The sequence below is a fragment of the Panicum virgatum genome, chromosome 3K (assembly GCF_016808335.1).
Source record: "Panicum virgatum strain AP13 chromosome 3K, P.virgatum_v5, whole genome shotgun sequence".
NCBI lineage: Eukaryota > Viridiplantae > Streptophyta > Magnoliopsida > Poales > Poaceae > Panicum > Panicum virgatum.
In genome coordinates, this window is record NC_053138.1 from 7,156,240 (window position 1) to 7,172,407 (window position 16,168).

General features: G+C 53.6%; 1 protein-coding gene and 1 pseudogene across 1 annotated transcript; one reads left to right on the forward strand and one right to left on the reverse strand.

Annotated features, from left to right (window-relative positions):
• Window positions 1-8,088: 8,088 nt before the first annotated feature.
• Window positions 8,089-9,396, reverse strand: LOC120700541 (annotated as a pseudogene).
• A 517-nt stretch (window positions 9,397-9,913) lies between these two features.
• Window positions 9,914-12,088, forward strand: LOC120697195 (E3 ubiquitin-protein ligase RDUF2-like). The gene has a single exon (XM_039980346.1). The coding sequence runs from the start codon at window positions 10,408-10,410 to the stop codon at window positions 11,608-11,610; it is 1,203 nt and encodes a 400-aa protein (XP_039836280.1). The 5' UTR covers window positions 9,914-10,407; the 3' UTR covers window positions 11,611-12,088.
• Window positions 12,089-16,168: the final 4,080 nt, after the last annotated feature.

Genomic DNA, 16,168 nt, shown 5'->3' on the forward strand with positions numbered 1-16,168 from the left:
AGCTATTTATAGATACAAGCGCTCTTGAAGATGCTTTTAGTGGCGGTGATTAGTGAAAGACACACATATTAGTAACCCTCCAGCGAAGAGTCCAAAATATCTTTGTATTAATTGGCCCATCGTGACGACCGACGATGAGTCCAGAATCTCGTAGATGAAGCCCATCCATCATCCATTATTCAGCGTTCCGGCCCAAGAGACCCGACTGCACGTGTCATGGGCTAAATCCACTACCCATCTCCTTGCAGCCCAACAGGATCATTTTACGCTGAACTGTAATTGCAGTAAGTTGGTGTGGTCTCGTGAGAGGAGTTGTTGATGACCGGCAACAATTGGGCACGCACACCCAACTACCAGCAACCCTGGAATGGATAACAGCCGCAAACAGCAAGTTGGAGCCCAACAGCCGTTGCTCTCTCTTATCTCTTGTAGACAGTGGAGTAGTGTACCCACCTTTTGCCTCTTCCTTCTTTTTTTTTTTTGCGAAACAAGAGACTAAGAGAGCTTCGTTTGATTACTTGTGAAGAGGATTGCAATCTAAAGAAACCTGATGCTCTACACACTGGGGAACCTGCGCACGCCATATACCGAAGTATGAGATGTGCGTTTCGCCGGTTGAGCTAACTCATGTGCTACACAATTTCCCATTTTTTACAAACACATGCTCAAATATACATTTATCAACATTAATTAGGGGAAATAGTTTGCTTACGGGCAGCGCCTCGACTCTTAACTTCATCTTCGTCTAAGATTAAGTTTGGCGTGCATGATAGATCGAACTGAGTAAAATTAACATACATCTTGTAAATCGCACGTGACAGTTCATCGACGAGTCAAGACGCTGTCAAGTGTCAAGGCCCAGCAAGGATGCAGCCAAACAAACAACGACTTGCTTGCTTTGGTGCTACCAAGCCAGCCGGTAGTTAGCTAGCTAAGACCAAGTACGAGTAGCTAGGACCATGCGTTCCCGGTTGGCAGCCGGTGGGATAGACGACGGCGACCCATCCATCGGCCGAGGTGGCACCTGATGAGCTTTGACTAAATCGACTGTCAGACCGGCCGCCAGACCGCGCCCCCAAAGTTCATCGAGTATACTACTCTACATATACATGATGGCCGTAGAGAGAATTAAATCGGGTATTTTTTTTCTCTGTCTGAGGTTAAACTGAAAGTTTAGCAGCTCTGGCTGCAAAAACGCATCAGCTTAAGACATTGTAAAGAAAAAGCTGCCTTTTTTCTAATTTAATTGGGAATTTCGTGATGAACAAACCACGATAGCTATAAGAATCGAAATGAGGCTCCGACTGGGAATTGCACGCACAACTAACTAGAACAATATGCAAATATTTACAAGTCTTCATCTGATGATAAATTAAAAAGAGGGTATTTCTAACTATGCATTGGTTTGCAGATATAAATAAAAGTGTCCCAAATAGATATGAATTTCGATGTAAGCACTTATCATTTTGTAGTCGGTACAGATCGATATTGTAGCTACTTTAGCCTTTTCCCCCCTCTCTGTCAAATCGAAGTCAACAGATCGTGCAAATCAAAACAACTTGCACAAGAAATAGAAACAGCATACTATAATAACAGAAATCTCTTCTTGACGATTCGTGGCCAATTCTCTCGCCTTTCGTCTTGCCACGTCATCGGGCGGAATCACGGCCGTCGATCCAGCAACGAACGGCCACGAGTGCTCGCGGCGGGTGGTCGCGGCCTCGCATCCCCTGACAGCAAGGGCGCCACGGCCAGCTCGTCGGGTCGGCCCAGACTCCTCGCGCCGCCTTCGACCGGCCGTCGGCCAGGGGCCGCCTCCGCCGCCGCACGATTGCAGTGCCCGCCCGAGCTGCTGTTGGGCGCTGGCAGCAGCGCCGCTACGCATGCAGGTCAGCGAGCCAGGGGCTGCCTCGCTCCTCCTGCTGCAACCACCGGCTTGTCGTCGCCGAGTCGCCGACCTGCCCACCGGGTCACCATGGAGGAGAAAAAAGGAGGAGCCGACACGGAGGAGGCGGCAACCAGCCTGCCACACCGCCCGTCAAGCCGCCTTGCCCCGCCAGACCACGGCGCCGCAAGCCGGGGCCGACCCACCCCGCGCTGCTGCAAGAGCTGCCCACGCCCCCATGGCCGCGCTCTGCGAGTCGCGCCCGCCAGGCTTGCTGTCGTGCCGCCTGTGTGGAGAGACAGGGAGAGAGAGAGTGCATCGGGAGACAGCGAGAGAGAGCGCTGCGTGGGAGAGATATGAAATGAACAAGATGCAAAAAAAAATGAGTGGACAACAACGCTCACACACTCCCAGACAAGAGTGAGAAAGAAGGGCAGCGTGTCCACATCGTCGTGCCACAAATCGAGAAATGGCCGGGTGTCTGTGCGCGCGCCTGTGCTGCTGTGCCATTGGCCGTGTTTGGTTTAGCCCGAAAAAATTTCGCGAAAACTTTTTGCATCTTTGATAAAAAATTTATAGTAGTAAACGAAATCTAATTACAAAACCACTTCCACAACCCCCCGTGCAAATCGCGAGACGAAACTAATGAGGTCTTTGATCGCGTGATTAGAGGATGATTACTGTAGCATCACTGTAGCAAATTATCAATTCATTACCGTCATTAGATTCGTCTCGAAAAGTTACACCCATCTCTAAAAAAGTTTTGCAAATAAACTTCATTTAGTACTCCATGCATGTGAGATTATTTTTTCGAAAAACGTGCGCGGAAAAATCCTGTAGTAACCAAACACGGCCTTTTTTTGTTGAAAGGCCACCAAGGCCATTTTAGTACCAAACATCCATAAAGGATCAAGAAGATGTTTGGTTTCTACAAGTAGCTGTCACATTGATTTGATTATCAAATCGAATGTACATATGTCAATTTAATATAAAACTAATTACATAAGTTGCAATTAAGTGTCTAGACGAATCTTTTAAGTATAATTAATTAACAATTAGAGGATAGTTACTGTAGCAATTAGTGGTCAAATTGTGGACTAATTAGACTTAATAGATTCGTCTCGTATGATAACGACTTATGAAATTAGTTTTGTAATAAGCCTATACTTAATATTCCTAACTGGTGTTCAAACATGCGATGTGACGGAACTTATGACTTATGCTGTTGAAACCAAACAGAGCCTAAAGAACTCAGGAATTGTTCACATTCAATTTAATCACGCACACACACAATGGGTCACATTTGACAACATAGTTGATACAGCTTTCAATATATGAGTCATAGAGCTCAGTCAAGCTACAAACATGAAATGGAAATAATCCGTGCAATACTTAACTTTAATACAAGCACGTAGAAGATAAGAGCGTATGATTTTTTTTCTAAATCTTTAGCCATTTTGTTCAAAGCCTAACCTGTATATACAACAAAATGAAATATAGATGTATTTCAATAATGTTCAAAGACAGTTTTTTTTTTGTCTGCGAATCTGTGAAACTCCACCATTGCGCCAAAGAGTGTTATTTGAATAGGCTGATTTTTATGGTAGTTCGACGGATCTTTGGAAAGGTATCGAGCCTTTCACTAGAAAAGTTCCTTGCCCCAATTAGCAGTAACTTTGATGCCACTCTCCAAGCATGCTTGGTAAAAAGGTTTATGTGAATATGTCCATGCAAGGTAGACCATGCATCATCTTTGTTCATCGGTTAAATCCTATTTTTTTTATTTCATCAACACAAATCTACCGTGCACTTGAAGCCATCTCCTAAGATAATTAATAGTTGGGATTTGATCCATAACTGGAGCGAGCTGTCTACATGTGCGCTCCTTTTGTAGACTTGAAACTTTGCGTCTGTGGACGATTAATGGCAACATTTAGCAGAAATATAAATATTTTTTAGAGAAAAGTTACTTATGATTTTAGCAACTCTTGTTAAGTATCACAGCCCTTCTAAATGCCAATGTGGACACATATGTGAATTCCTGAAAAATAAAATGCACAAAAGTTGACAATATCTAATGTCCAGTTAGTAGCTTACAAGTTCAGGTACCTTTAAATTTCAATTTCATACAATATGTTCTCTTCATGCCAATCATTATAAACCTATAAAAAAAATTCTATCTGTTGTCATCGAAAACCATGAGTACATCCACTAGCCACCCGCGGCAAAGGCCGCGGGGTTTTCTAGTTAAACTAAAACCTGGCCCGGATGAGTGGATATGCACTAATAATTAAAACAAAACAAGTGTTTGGTCCACATGGCATTCAGATGCATGAGCAGGCAGGCTTAGTGGTTAAGCATATGCACATGCGTCTCCTTTCATGTATGGGGGTAGACATCACGCGTGCAAACCAAAAAAAAAAAGGTAATAAAAAGGGAAGTCTTGCACCCCAATCACGGAACTGGCCGGTCATCACAGTGTGAGGATTGTATGCACCAAAGCACTCTTGACCTAGAGCGCCAAAACGCCCTGGTCTCTTGCCACATTGCCCGCGGATTAAATTAATTGCATTCATAATTAGTCTTCTTGACCTGGTTTGTATTGCTTGGTTTAACTAGCTAATTAAGGTATTACTCACTCCGTTTCAAATTATAGGTCGTTTGGCTTTTTTACTCCAAATTTAACCACTCGTCTTATTAAAAAATTTGTGCAAAATATCATTTTTTTTGTCGTGGGTTGCTTTATCAATACAAGATCTTAAAAAAAGATTTAAATTTGGCAGTGTTTGCACAATTTTTTTTGAATAAAACAAGTGGTCAAACTTAAGATAAAAAAAGTCAAACAAACTACAATTTGAAATGGAGGTAGTAACACGGTGTACAGAGGCACCGGCTTAATGTGCCATCATTTCCGGCTAATAAGATGCGATATTTCTGAGACGAGGAAAAAATATATTTTGGTTTGCTGCCTTTGACCTAATAAGCTACTTGAAGATGATTTGTACGTGTGAGCTTCCAAATGCAAAGCTTAAGCTGGGGATTGAGGACCAAGCAAGAAAGCAAGCAAACAAAGCCATCCATTAGACCATCACAAGCTCCATTAGTAGGAGATCATAATCGGAGCGGGAAGGATCCAAGGCGGGGCACGCGTGACGGAAATGCCCTGGCATGTCAACCCGCCTGAGAGGCGCGTCGACGGAGAAAAGTTGTTAACGACACCAAGGGCATTCCGGTCAAATCGCTTCCCACGACGGAGGCGGATCGGCCTTTGCTTGGGTCGGCCGAGGAAAATCCAGCGGCGGCGATCCGCCGTGCACATGTGCTGCCGCATCGGATCGAGTCGATCGGAGCCGGCCGGCCGGCCGGAATACGTAGACCTGCTAATCCGCTGGTGACAGGTGGGCCACCAAATAAAGCGGTAGGCGTGCGTGCCACTGCCATCAGCCCCACCACGTCGCCGTCGTCGGCTCGTCGCCGCCGCCGTCAAGGGAACGTGGCGACGGGCAGCGCGCGTTGACCGGCTCCGGGCGCCGCCTCTGCCCCGTCCGCGACTCCGCGACCGGCCGGCGCGGCCTTGGCTTTGCGTTGGCGTTGCCTCGAGAACTCCGTGACGCTCTTCTTCCCCGTTTCTCTCCTGGTCAAAATACAGCCTTTTTGCAAGCTTGTTGCGTATCGCGTTATTACGGGCCGTGTAAAATGCACCGCTGGCCTCTAAACTTGGCAGCGGGTATCATTTGGGTACCTAAATTCTCAAAATACATATTTGGATCCTCAAACTTTTTAATTAGTTCATGTAAAGTCCAAATTGCTATTAACCTTCTTAAACCACCAACGTGTCAAATTGACTGAGTGCTGACATGGACCTGGCATGTGGGACCCACATGTCAGATCCCCCATCCTCCTCCTGCCGCTATCCTCCCATGCGCCCGTGCTGCGCCAGCGGCGGCCCGTGCGGCGGCGGCGGCCACATGAGCTCGGCGGAGGCGTTGGACAAGGGGTCGATGGTGAAGAAGCCGTGCTGAGGAACGCATCGTCGGGGCACTCAGCCTCCGACCGCGTGCGCTCGGCGCCGATAAGGGCATCAGCTGGACATAGCCGCGGACGGCGGCGGGCGGCGGGCGCGAGCTCCATGCATCCGGCCTGGGAGCCGAACTGCCGGCGAGGGGGTGCGTGATGTTGCTGCCGGTGGAATCGGCCGAGACGAACACGCAGGCAAGGCCCGCGGACTCGGCGACCCACGAGTCGCCACCGCCGGCGGCCCGCGCCTGTGCCGCGCGCCACAGCACCACCGCCGCGCCGTCATCGATGGCCGCGGGGAGGCCGTGCTCGGGCGCGAGGGGGTAGTCCGAGGCCCCGACGAGCGCGCCGAGGTCCGCAGCAAGGCGGAGGTCGTCGCGCACGGGCGTCGCGAACCCCGGCGCCGCACGCCGCACCACGGTGCCGTCGCTGCACACGAACAGCACGCCCCCGCACTCGTCCACCACGTGTAGCGCGGGCTCGCCGGCGGTGGCCGCCGCCGCCACACCGGTCGTGGCCGCCACCGCCGCGCCGGCAGTGGCCAGGGCAGCGTCCTCACCGGCGACGGTGACCGGCGCACAAGCGGACAGGGCCCAAGCCCGCAGCCCGAGCGGACGGCGGCGCCGCCGCACAGGCCGCTGCTGGCGCACTGCACGGGCGCATGGGAGGATGGCGGCGGAAGAGGATGATGGATCTGACATGTGGGCCCCACATGTCAGGTCCCTGTCAGCACCCAATCAGGTTAACACACTGGTGGTTTAACAAGGTTAATAGTGATTTGGACCTCATATGAACCAATTAACAAGTTTGGAGATCCAGATGTGCATTTTGAGAGTTTGGGGACCCAGATGACACCCGCTACCAAGTTTAAGGGCCGGCGGTGCATTTTACTCTTACGGGCCTCTTTGGCAACGCTCCGGCCGGAGCCGGTGTTGGAGCCCGTTTTGGAGCCCTGCCAAAGGGCACAAAATGGAGCAGCTCCAAGCCAGGAGCCAGCTGGAGCCCTTAGCGGCTTCCACGCACGAGGCGGAGCCAACGTGGCTCCGTCCGGCTCCGCGCGTAGCCTCCTCTCAGTTACCTTTTTTGACCCTAGATGGCGCAAGCAGACGGCCGTGGCGCGAGCCTGAGGCGGAGGAGGGGCCGGCGGGCCGGCGGCCACCAGAAGGAAACCGAGGCGGAGCAGGTGGTGCAGGCCGCCGGAGATCGAGATCGAGACTGAAGCGGCGGCGTGAGCAAGCAGGAGGCCGGGATAGGGGCGGCGGCGCGACAGGGAGGTGGGCAGGCCGCCGGAGGGGAGGTGCGCGCGGCCGAGCCAGGGCAGCGGTGGACGGAGGCGCCCGGAGCAGTGCGCGCGGCCGGCGGCGGGAGGGAGAGAGAGGAGCGCGCGGCCGGCGGGAGCTCGAGGCCGTGGAGGGGGAGAGTGGGGGCGCCTGCGGTGGGAGCTCGAGGCAGGAGAGGGGGCCGCCGGCAGCGGGAGATCGAGGCCGGGGAAGGGGCCGCCGGCGGTGGGAGCTCGAGGCGGGGGACGGGGCGCCGGAGCTCTACCAAACAGGCTCTACGTTTTGCTAGTATTTTTCCCCTGTGGCGATATGTTTAAGTTTTAGTCCTGGTCTGGCTGGGAAACCGACGAATTATGGGAGCTCGCAAACAGTGGTGATGATCAAGTCTTGGTGTTGAAAGCGTCCAATGGACCGAAGGAGCACAGGGAAACCTCTCCCAAGAGGCGAGGAGCAGTGCCTCCCAGCAGGCGCACGTGGCAGCTACGTGCATGTGTTCCGTTACTGAGTACGAGTTCACTATCATCAGTGAAGGGTAATTTTGCTCTAGGACATCCTAGAAATATGATATTTGTCAACGGACATCTTTCAAAACTGAATTTGCTGCTGGACACTACTCTTTTGAATCTATTTGCCACCAGACATTGAGAAGATTAAAATATTCATTTTTTAGTTTGGGGAAAGATAAAGAGGGTGAAAAGTCCATTTTGCCCTTATTGAAGTGGATCCCATCAGTCAGCCTGTGGGGCGAGCTAGCTGAAGCAGAGACCGCTAGAGGCTGAGCGTGAGGTCGAGCTCCCCGCCCTCGATGTCGTCGTTGCTGGTGCTGCCGTCAGCGGCGCCGGCGCTGGAGGTGGTGAGGGTGGTGGTGGACTGGTGGTGCTGGCCAGCGGCGGCAGCAGCCTTTGACTAGCCGTGCGTCGACGCCGACGACGGCGACGGCGACGCGATGTACGGGTCCGACTGGACCAGCCCGTTGAGGAAATCGGCGAGCCGGTGCTCGCGCCTCCTCGCGGCGCCCTCCAGCGCCCTTAGCAGCGCCTCCGCCTCGGGACTGGCCGCGCTGTCCTCCGCCAGCTTCCCGCACGGTCTCCTCGGCGCCGCCGACCATGAGCACCTCGGCCACCACCAGCTCGCCCCCGGCCACGACGAGGTTGAGTAGCGCGGCGGCCCCGCTCTCCCTGGCCCTCGCTGTCTCGAATCTGGAACCCGAACACCCTCCTAAAGGCCTCGAGGCTCTCGGCGCACCCGGCCACCTGCGCAGGAGCTGGTGGCGCGCGGAGGAGCACGACGAGCGCGGCCGCCTCGCGCCGATGGTGGTGCAGTGAGCCTCAGCGCAGAGGAGGCTATGCACGGTGGCGATGGCGTGGTGCACGGCGCCGGTGCGGAGCGCGGCGGTGAGGGCGTCGAGAAGGCCCGGCGCGGACACCAGCTGCTCCCGCGCGGAGATGGAGATGTTGAGGAGCGCAGCCGTGGAGAGTTGTGCGGCGAGCAGGGGCACTACGCCGGCCTCCGCCAGCGGCACACGAATCTCCGGATCGTCCTTGGAGGCGAAGGCGGCGTAGTGGTGCGCGTCCGGGACCAGCGGATTCGATTCTCCCAGGACTCCATGTCATTCGACACGAATCAGAGCAGCATCCACGGCGCGGCAGCGGCGGCGGCGGCGCTCTGTCGCGCGTCCATGGACCACCGCGAGCCCGTGAAGACGCTAGAGATCGACACGGCGCGGCCCTTTTCCTACTCGGCGCCACGGCGCAGGCGCCGTCGTCCTCGCCGATGAAACGCACGCACCATGGCCACGGGCACTCGCCAGTGACGCCGTCGCCAAGGAAGGCCAGCCCTGATCCAGGTCCAGTCCGCGAGCCTGCGCGTGGACCGCGGAGCGGGCGGCGGGAGCTACACGCCGAGCCTGCACTCCCAGCAGCACCACGCGGGGGCGGTGCCCAACTACATGGCGGCGACGGAGTTGGCCAAGGCCCGCGTGCGGTCCCAGAGCGCGCCGCGGCAGCAGCCCTCCACGCCCGAGCACGACCGGCTCTCCGAAGGCAGCAGCTTCGGCGCAGCGGGTGGCATCGGGCCATGGCGGCGGGGAACGGCCACCGACCCAGGAATTGGAAGCAAACCGCAATGGCGGTGCGCGCGCTCCAAGACCACCGACAGCCACCAGGAGCTCGTGGGAGCAGGAGCAACATTAGATTGATGGACATTTTTGTCCATTTACTATATTTCTCTCCACCGCTTATAAAAAATTGATATTTTATTGATTCCGGTGTTCATTAGCAAATAGTTACAGTTGAAAAGTGTCCATCAGCAAAGATGAATTTTAGCGATGTCTTCAAACTAAAATCAAGATTGAAAGATGTGGGGCAGCAACATCAGTGAACGTCCACGCGCGGTGATGACCTGATGATCCGTAACATTGCGCGTCGACTAGCGCAGCAGCAGCAGCAGCACTTGGCTGCGGAAAGTGCGATCGCCATCGCACGTGCCAAATGATCCAAACAACCCAACAGAAGCACGCCAAGAACCCCAAAAAAAAAGGACCTTTTCAATTGCGTGTGGATCGAAACCGGGAGGGAAATTTCGCGGAGGACCGCCGCCGAGGACGACGACCGGAGGCGGCGGCACCGGCGCGGGCACCGCATCACTCGTCGGTTCGTTGCCGGTTCGTCTCGCTCGCCTCGACGCGGCGGCGTCTGCTGCCGCTCTGTCTGATCAAAGTCTGAACGCGCTTTCCCTCGTCCGCGTCCCCATCCCCATTCGCATCGCGTCGCCTTCCGGGCAGCGCAGCGCAGCCCTCTTGCAGCTGCAGCTGTTCGCTTTCCATTTCCTTCGCCCAAAGGCCGCGGCCGGTTAAAAACCTCCCCCAAATCAATACGAATTCAATCATCGAGCAACACAAGGGGGGAATCGGAATCGGTCGCCTCCCCTCCTCTCCAGCTCTCCTCTCCTCCCCCCACCACCAACCCTTCTTCCTCTTCCGGCTCCCCTCTCTTTCTCTCTCTAGTATCTCCTACCGCCGCCGCCGACTGTCCTCATCCTCTCGTAGCTCCCCCCTGCCGGCTGCAAGCAGCAGCAGCAGCCTTTGTTCCGCTCAGCTCCCTGCTCGCGCGGCCGGCCGGATCGGCGGCCTAGTCCCCTTGCTGCGCCGGCGGTTTCCGCCCAGATCTGAGCCGCTCGCCCGCCCACAAAGGCCCCGTCTTCCGCCCAAAGCCGCCGCCTTCCGCGATGGCCTCGTCCCCCACGGCGGCCCCCGGGGCGTCCTACTGGTGCTACCAGTGCGACCGCTTCGTGCGCGCCGCGCCGCAGCAGGAGGGCGCCGGCGGCGACTCCCCGTCCGCCGCCGTCGCCTGCCCGGCCTGCGGCGGCGGCTTCCTCGAGGAGATGGGCGCGCCCCCGCCGCGGGCCGCCTACCTCCGCCGCCCGCGCACGCACCACCACCACCACGACGTCGCGGCGGCCGCCGACCTGCGCCTCCGCCGCGCCCGCCGCGGCGGGGCCGGCGGGGGCGCCGGCGCCGACACCCGCGCCTCGCCCTTCAACCCCGTCATCGTGCTCCGCCGCTCCCCCGCCGGCGGGGACGCCAACGACGCCGCCGCCGCAGCCAGCAGCTTCGAGCTCTTCTACGACGACGGCGCCGGCTCGGGCCTCCGCCCGCTCCCCGAGAGCATGTCCGACTTCCTCATGGGCTCGGGGTTCGAGCGCCTCCTCGACCAGCTCGCGCAGATCGAGGCCGGCGGCCTCGCCCGCGCGCGCGACAACCCGCCGGCCTCCAAGGCCGCCGTCGAGTCCATGCCCGTCGTCGCCGTCGACGCCGCCCGCGTCGCCGCCGACTCCCACTGCGCCGTCTGCAAGGAGCCCTTCGAGCTCGGCGCCGAGGCGCGCGAGATGCCCTGCACCCACATCTACCACGCCGACTGCATCCTGCCCTGGCTCGCGCTCCGCAACTCCTGCCCGGTCTGCCGCCACGAGATGCCCACCGACGCGCCGCGCGCGGGGGCGCGGGCCGCCGGCGAGGGCGCCGACGAGGAGGCCACCGTCGGCCTCACCATCTGGAGGCTCCCCGGCGGCGGCTTCGCGGTCGGGAGGTTCGCCGGCGGGAGGAGGCCCGAGGAGAGGGAGCTCCCCGTCGTGTACACGGAGATGGACGGCGGGTTCAACAACGGTGGCGCGCCGAGGAGGATCTCCTGGGGGTCAAGGCAGAGCCCCTCCACGGAGAGGGGCGCCATCAGGCGCATCCTGCGCAACGTCTTCGCCTGCTTCGGGCGCGGCCACTCTTCTTCGCGGGCCTCGTCCTCCCAATCCCACACGATGCCGGAGCTCAACGACGCGGCGTCCGACCGGAGCGCCGCCTTCAGCCATGGGTCAAGGAGCCGGAGCACGAGCTGGCGGCTCGAGGACGGCCACGCCGATGCCATGGTGCAGAGATAAAAACTACGGCACAAAAAGCTTGTTGCTTGCTTGCTTGTTTCATTCATGTATTTACTTACTGCTTAGTACTTAGAAGAAGAAGAAGAAACACGAAGGATTTGTAGAACAGAGCGATCGACTTATTGGTGTTTGTACATAGGAGAGCAGCATCTCATCTCATCTCTCTAGAGACTATGGATGATGGATTGCAGGTGGGGTGGGGAATTATTGTTCACCATGAAAATGGTGATCCTGAAATGAGCATTCGGTTGGTGCACTAGGAGGTGATGAAATTGTTCTTTGATTATTGGTAGCAAATGGCTAGCATGATTGATGGTTCATTCCATTGGGTTCAATGTGGAACCATTCTTTGCGTTTGTAAGAACACAATGAATGATTGTTTCATGTTTTGCTTCATCGCTGCCTGTTGCACGGTTCAATAGGCATCTTTTTCTTTTCTTTTCTGGAATAAATGTTCAATAGAAATCTTGCAGCCCAAGATATTTTTCTTTGTCCAGTTACTCCTGATGACTTTGACATGCTTCTGGATGGGTTCTGTGATTAGTGATCTCTTGCGACGCATGTTATTTTTGTCACAAGTCAACACTCAACACCTCTCTATGCATCAGTCCATGTGTCCAAAAAGGACAAGATCATTATCCATTTTCCTTGCGTCCTATGAGTTTTGGAGACATGGCGTGTCATATTCAGGAATTGGGATATTTTTACCTCTTTTGTATACTACCTGACCTGTCTATCTGAAGCAAGATATTTCAATGTACTCCGACGGTTTTGGTCTGTTGGAGTACTCGGTAGGGATCACTGTCCCGGTGTCCTGATGCAAAGAATAGGAAGTGGCCGCTCGATGAATTTACAGTCTGACCTGGCTTTTTTACGCATGTCGGTATTCTATAGTAGGGATACCTACTCCTATTACAATAAGGCAGGACTCGCATAGTCATCCATAACTACGCCCTAAGGGGCGGAGCAGCCGGGCTCCAGGGGTACGGCTCTTACCTTAACAGGCCAACGGCCCCGGACCCGTTCTCCGCTCTGGGAACGGGTCCGGTGACGCCATGTGAAGCTCCGCGCCAACAGCCGAGGGCGCGGACCCCCCATATGGGTCCGGGACCTCCCCGCGTCCGTCCGGACCTCCCACACGCGTAGAACCAATATACCGCCGGGGCGGGTACGGGAGCGCCACGTGTCCCGCAGTCGCAGACGCGGGCGCGAGTCTTCCGCTGGAAGATTCGTCCACCCACCGCATTCAATGCGGGTAGTTGAGGCGTGCTCTGCCGTCGCGGCGCACGGGGCAGCTTTTGTCAAGCCTCACTGTAGACCGCATATTACCGTGGTACACAGTGCAGCCGCATGCGCCGCATCCGCGCAGACCCGTCTGCCACATTAAATGGATACGACGGCACGACACCCTTTCATCGTACCGCCTACGCCGTAAGCTACACGGTCCGTTCAGCTACGCGGCAGGCTACGACAAGCTACGCCCTGGCGCCGTTTCAACAAGACATGGCATGCCTATGCCGGACGGAAGATTCCCACGGGCAAAGCAAGGAAATCCCGGAATAAGATCTTTTCCAGGCGTAGCACCATATTAGCGCTAGGTCATTCGTATTAAATACAACATCGTTGGGCCCACCTGTCGGGGACTCAACAGCCATGTACGCGCCTCCCTTGAGATATAAAATGGAGGCGCTCGCTGCATACTCCAGACTCTCTCGACGCTCTCTATGGCCTTGTTTGGTTCTAGGGACTTAAAAAAGTCCCTGGAACTTTTTAGTATTTAGAAGTATTAAATAAACATTAATTATAAAACTAACTGCAGAACCCTGGGACTAAATTACGAGACGAATCTAATGAGGTATATTGATTTATGATTATCGGATGGTACTGTAGCATCACTGTAGCAAATTATGAATTAATTAGGCTCATTAGATTCGTCTCACGAATTAACACTCAGCTGTCAAAAAACATTTATAAATAGATTTTATTTAATACTATAAAATAGTAAGATTCCTTTTGATGTGATAGGGATTTATGAAAAAAGTCCTGGAACCAAACAAGGCCTAAGGCCAAGGAAAGCCAGACACAACACAAACTCGGATTCACTCCGAATAATCCCGTTCTCAACCTCTTAAGAGCACAAGCAATACAATACACAGTGGACGTAGAGTATTACGCTCCGGCGGCCCGAACCACTCTAAACCTGCTGTGTTCATCATGTTCTTGCATCTAGATTGGACTAATCCTAGCTACTCTCGAGTACTCACCCTTTGAGTTTAGACGGATGCACTATGCCACCCGGCTGTGGGTCTCCACACCACGACAACGCAGCTGAAAACGACGTGCGCTGCATATCTCATGGTACGTGCCTACCGGTAAAGAGGCCCTAGATTCTCGTCATGGCTGACTGCCTTTTGCAGTAGTTTCCCGTGTCGTTCCCTCATGGTCATGGCGAGTGTAGTCCTTCCTCCTCCGTTTGAAAGTGCTTTTCTGCAAGCTTTGCTGTTGTTGTTACTCCTTCTACCATCCAGTTGCAGATTTGCAGTACTCTACTTAGTACCCCTACTGCTCTCTGATCTGAATTGGATTTGGCCAATTGGGTACCACCATGGCCATCCCCATTCTGACATTCACCAAGTTTGGTTAAGGCTGAAAAAAATTTCGCGAAAACTTTTTAGTCATTTGACTACTAATTTAGAGTATTAAATAAAGTCTAATTACAAAACCACCTCCACAACCCCCGTAAATTGCGAGACGAATCTAATGAGGCCTTTGACTGCGTGATTAGAGGATGATTACTGTAGCAAATTATTAATTAATTATCGTCATTAGATTTATCTCAACAAGTTATATCCGTCTCTGAAAAAGTTTTACAAATAGACTACATTTAGTACTCAATGCGGACTTTTTTGATATGACGCTTTACCAAACACTGCCTTCTTGATGTGTCCCTTCACTTCACTTGGGGCGGCATCGCATATTCGCATGGTCCATGCTATAGGGTAGTAGTAGCAGTAGTACGACGGATCATCCAATGTCTGAACTGAAGCCTGAAGCTGTTTTTTGTTTCTTATAGTTATACACACATGTAGTAGGTCCAGCGATGATTGAGCCGTGCGGCGGATGCTGCCACCGGTGCCTGTCCTGGTAGCTGAGCTGCAACGGCAACCGCAATGTGCGTGCAAGCAGCGGTACGGCCGCCAATTTTTCTGCTCGGCTTGTCTGCGTAGACGAATCGACAGGTATTAGCACAAAATCTTTGGTGCCATCATTCTGTCTATTGGTGTGCGACGGTTTAACCGCCGTGCCTCGGTTGTTGTGGGTCCAATCCTCTTAGTTTTGGGTCTGAATTCTGAAAGGCACAAACGAGATACAATTCTGAAGCAAGCAACAGGTAGCTAGCTGGCGCTTTATATCAGAGGAAGAGGCAGAGGCCAGAGGGGATGAACTTGATACAGACAACAGGCCTGTTTGCAGCAAACCGGGTCACCTATTGTTCGAGTCTTGGCACTGTAGCCTGGCCATGTTTGCTTATGGGCTCACCCGACGGATTCACGGGGGGCAAGTTGCTTGTGGATGTGCCGCGGAAGCAAAATCACATGCGGTGTCCGGTTTTCTTTCCCCATTGCTTGAAGAAACTGTTCAGGGAGAAGGTTTTTCCATGATGCTCTTATTAATGTCTGACGACTATACCCATTTCCTTTTCCCTGTGGCATCGTACCATCGATTGATACCGCTGCCTACCTGCTTTTGAAATTGTACATATATGTATATAATATAATTGTCGCCTTTCGTGCTTATCATCGGCGCCGGCGCCGTGTGTTATCTTGGATCCGGTGACGATGGTGGTGGAGTGGAGGAATCCATTCAATTCATAATTCAGTCAAGCCTAGAGATGGTTGTCCTCCTCAATCTATTTATAATTCAGTCGAGCCTTATGGTCTCTGCAGCAACCAATCGAGATATTCAGCCATCGGCTTTGGCACATATATTATGTTTTCTATTTATTATTATTTTCTTTCTGCATTATTGGAGCGAGTCTCCGATTATTTAGTGTCAACAAGCGTACACTATACTCCGTTTCGATAATCTGCTTATCGCAAAATCGATATGCAAATAATTTGTTGCGCTTGAGAGAGGAAAAAAGAAGAAGAAGAAGACAGGACAAAACAATGGATGCATGCCTGTCCTGAGTCCTGGTGGTTGGCCGGCATCTGCACACAACCTGCTGTTGTCTGAAGAGAGAGCATGGTATGTTGATGGATGGCTGCTCCCAGGCCTGGTGATTACATGATGCTTGGCCTTTGGAGATATGGTAAGTTATTTTCCAGCTTCAAAGGCTGGGTGCTGTGATTCAGCTTCATCCTCAAGCCCATTATAGGATTAGTAGTATGGGTCATCATGCTGTCAGTATATCAAACTTATGCTGAGCTGCACACTATCTGTCTTGCTTATATGTATGTTACATTCAGAATAAGTGCCAAAGTACATTTTATTGTTAACTTAGTAAAAATGTGTATGCTAGCTGAAAAATCACATGTAAAGAAGAGATGGCAACAAC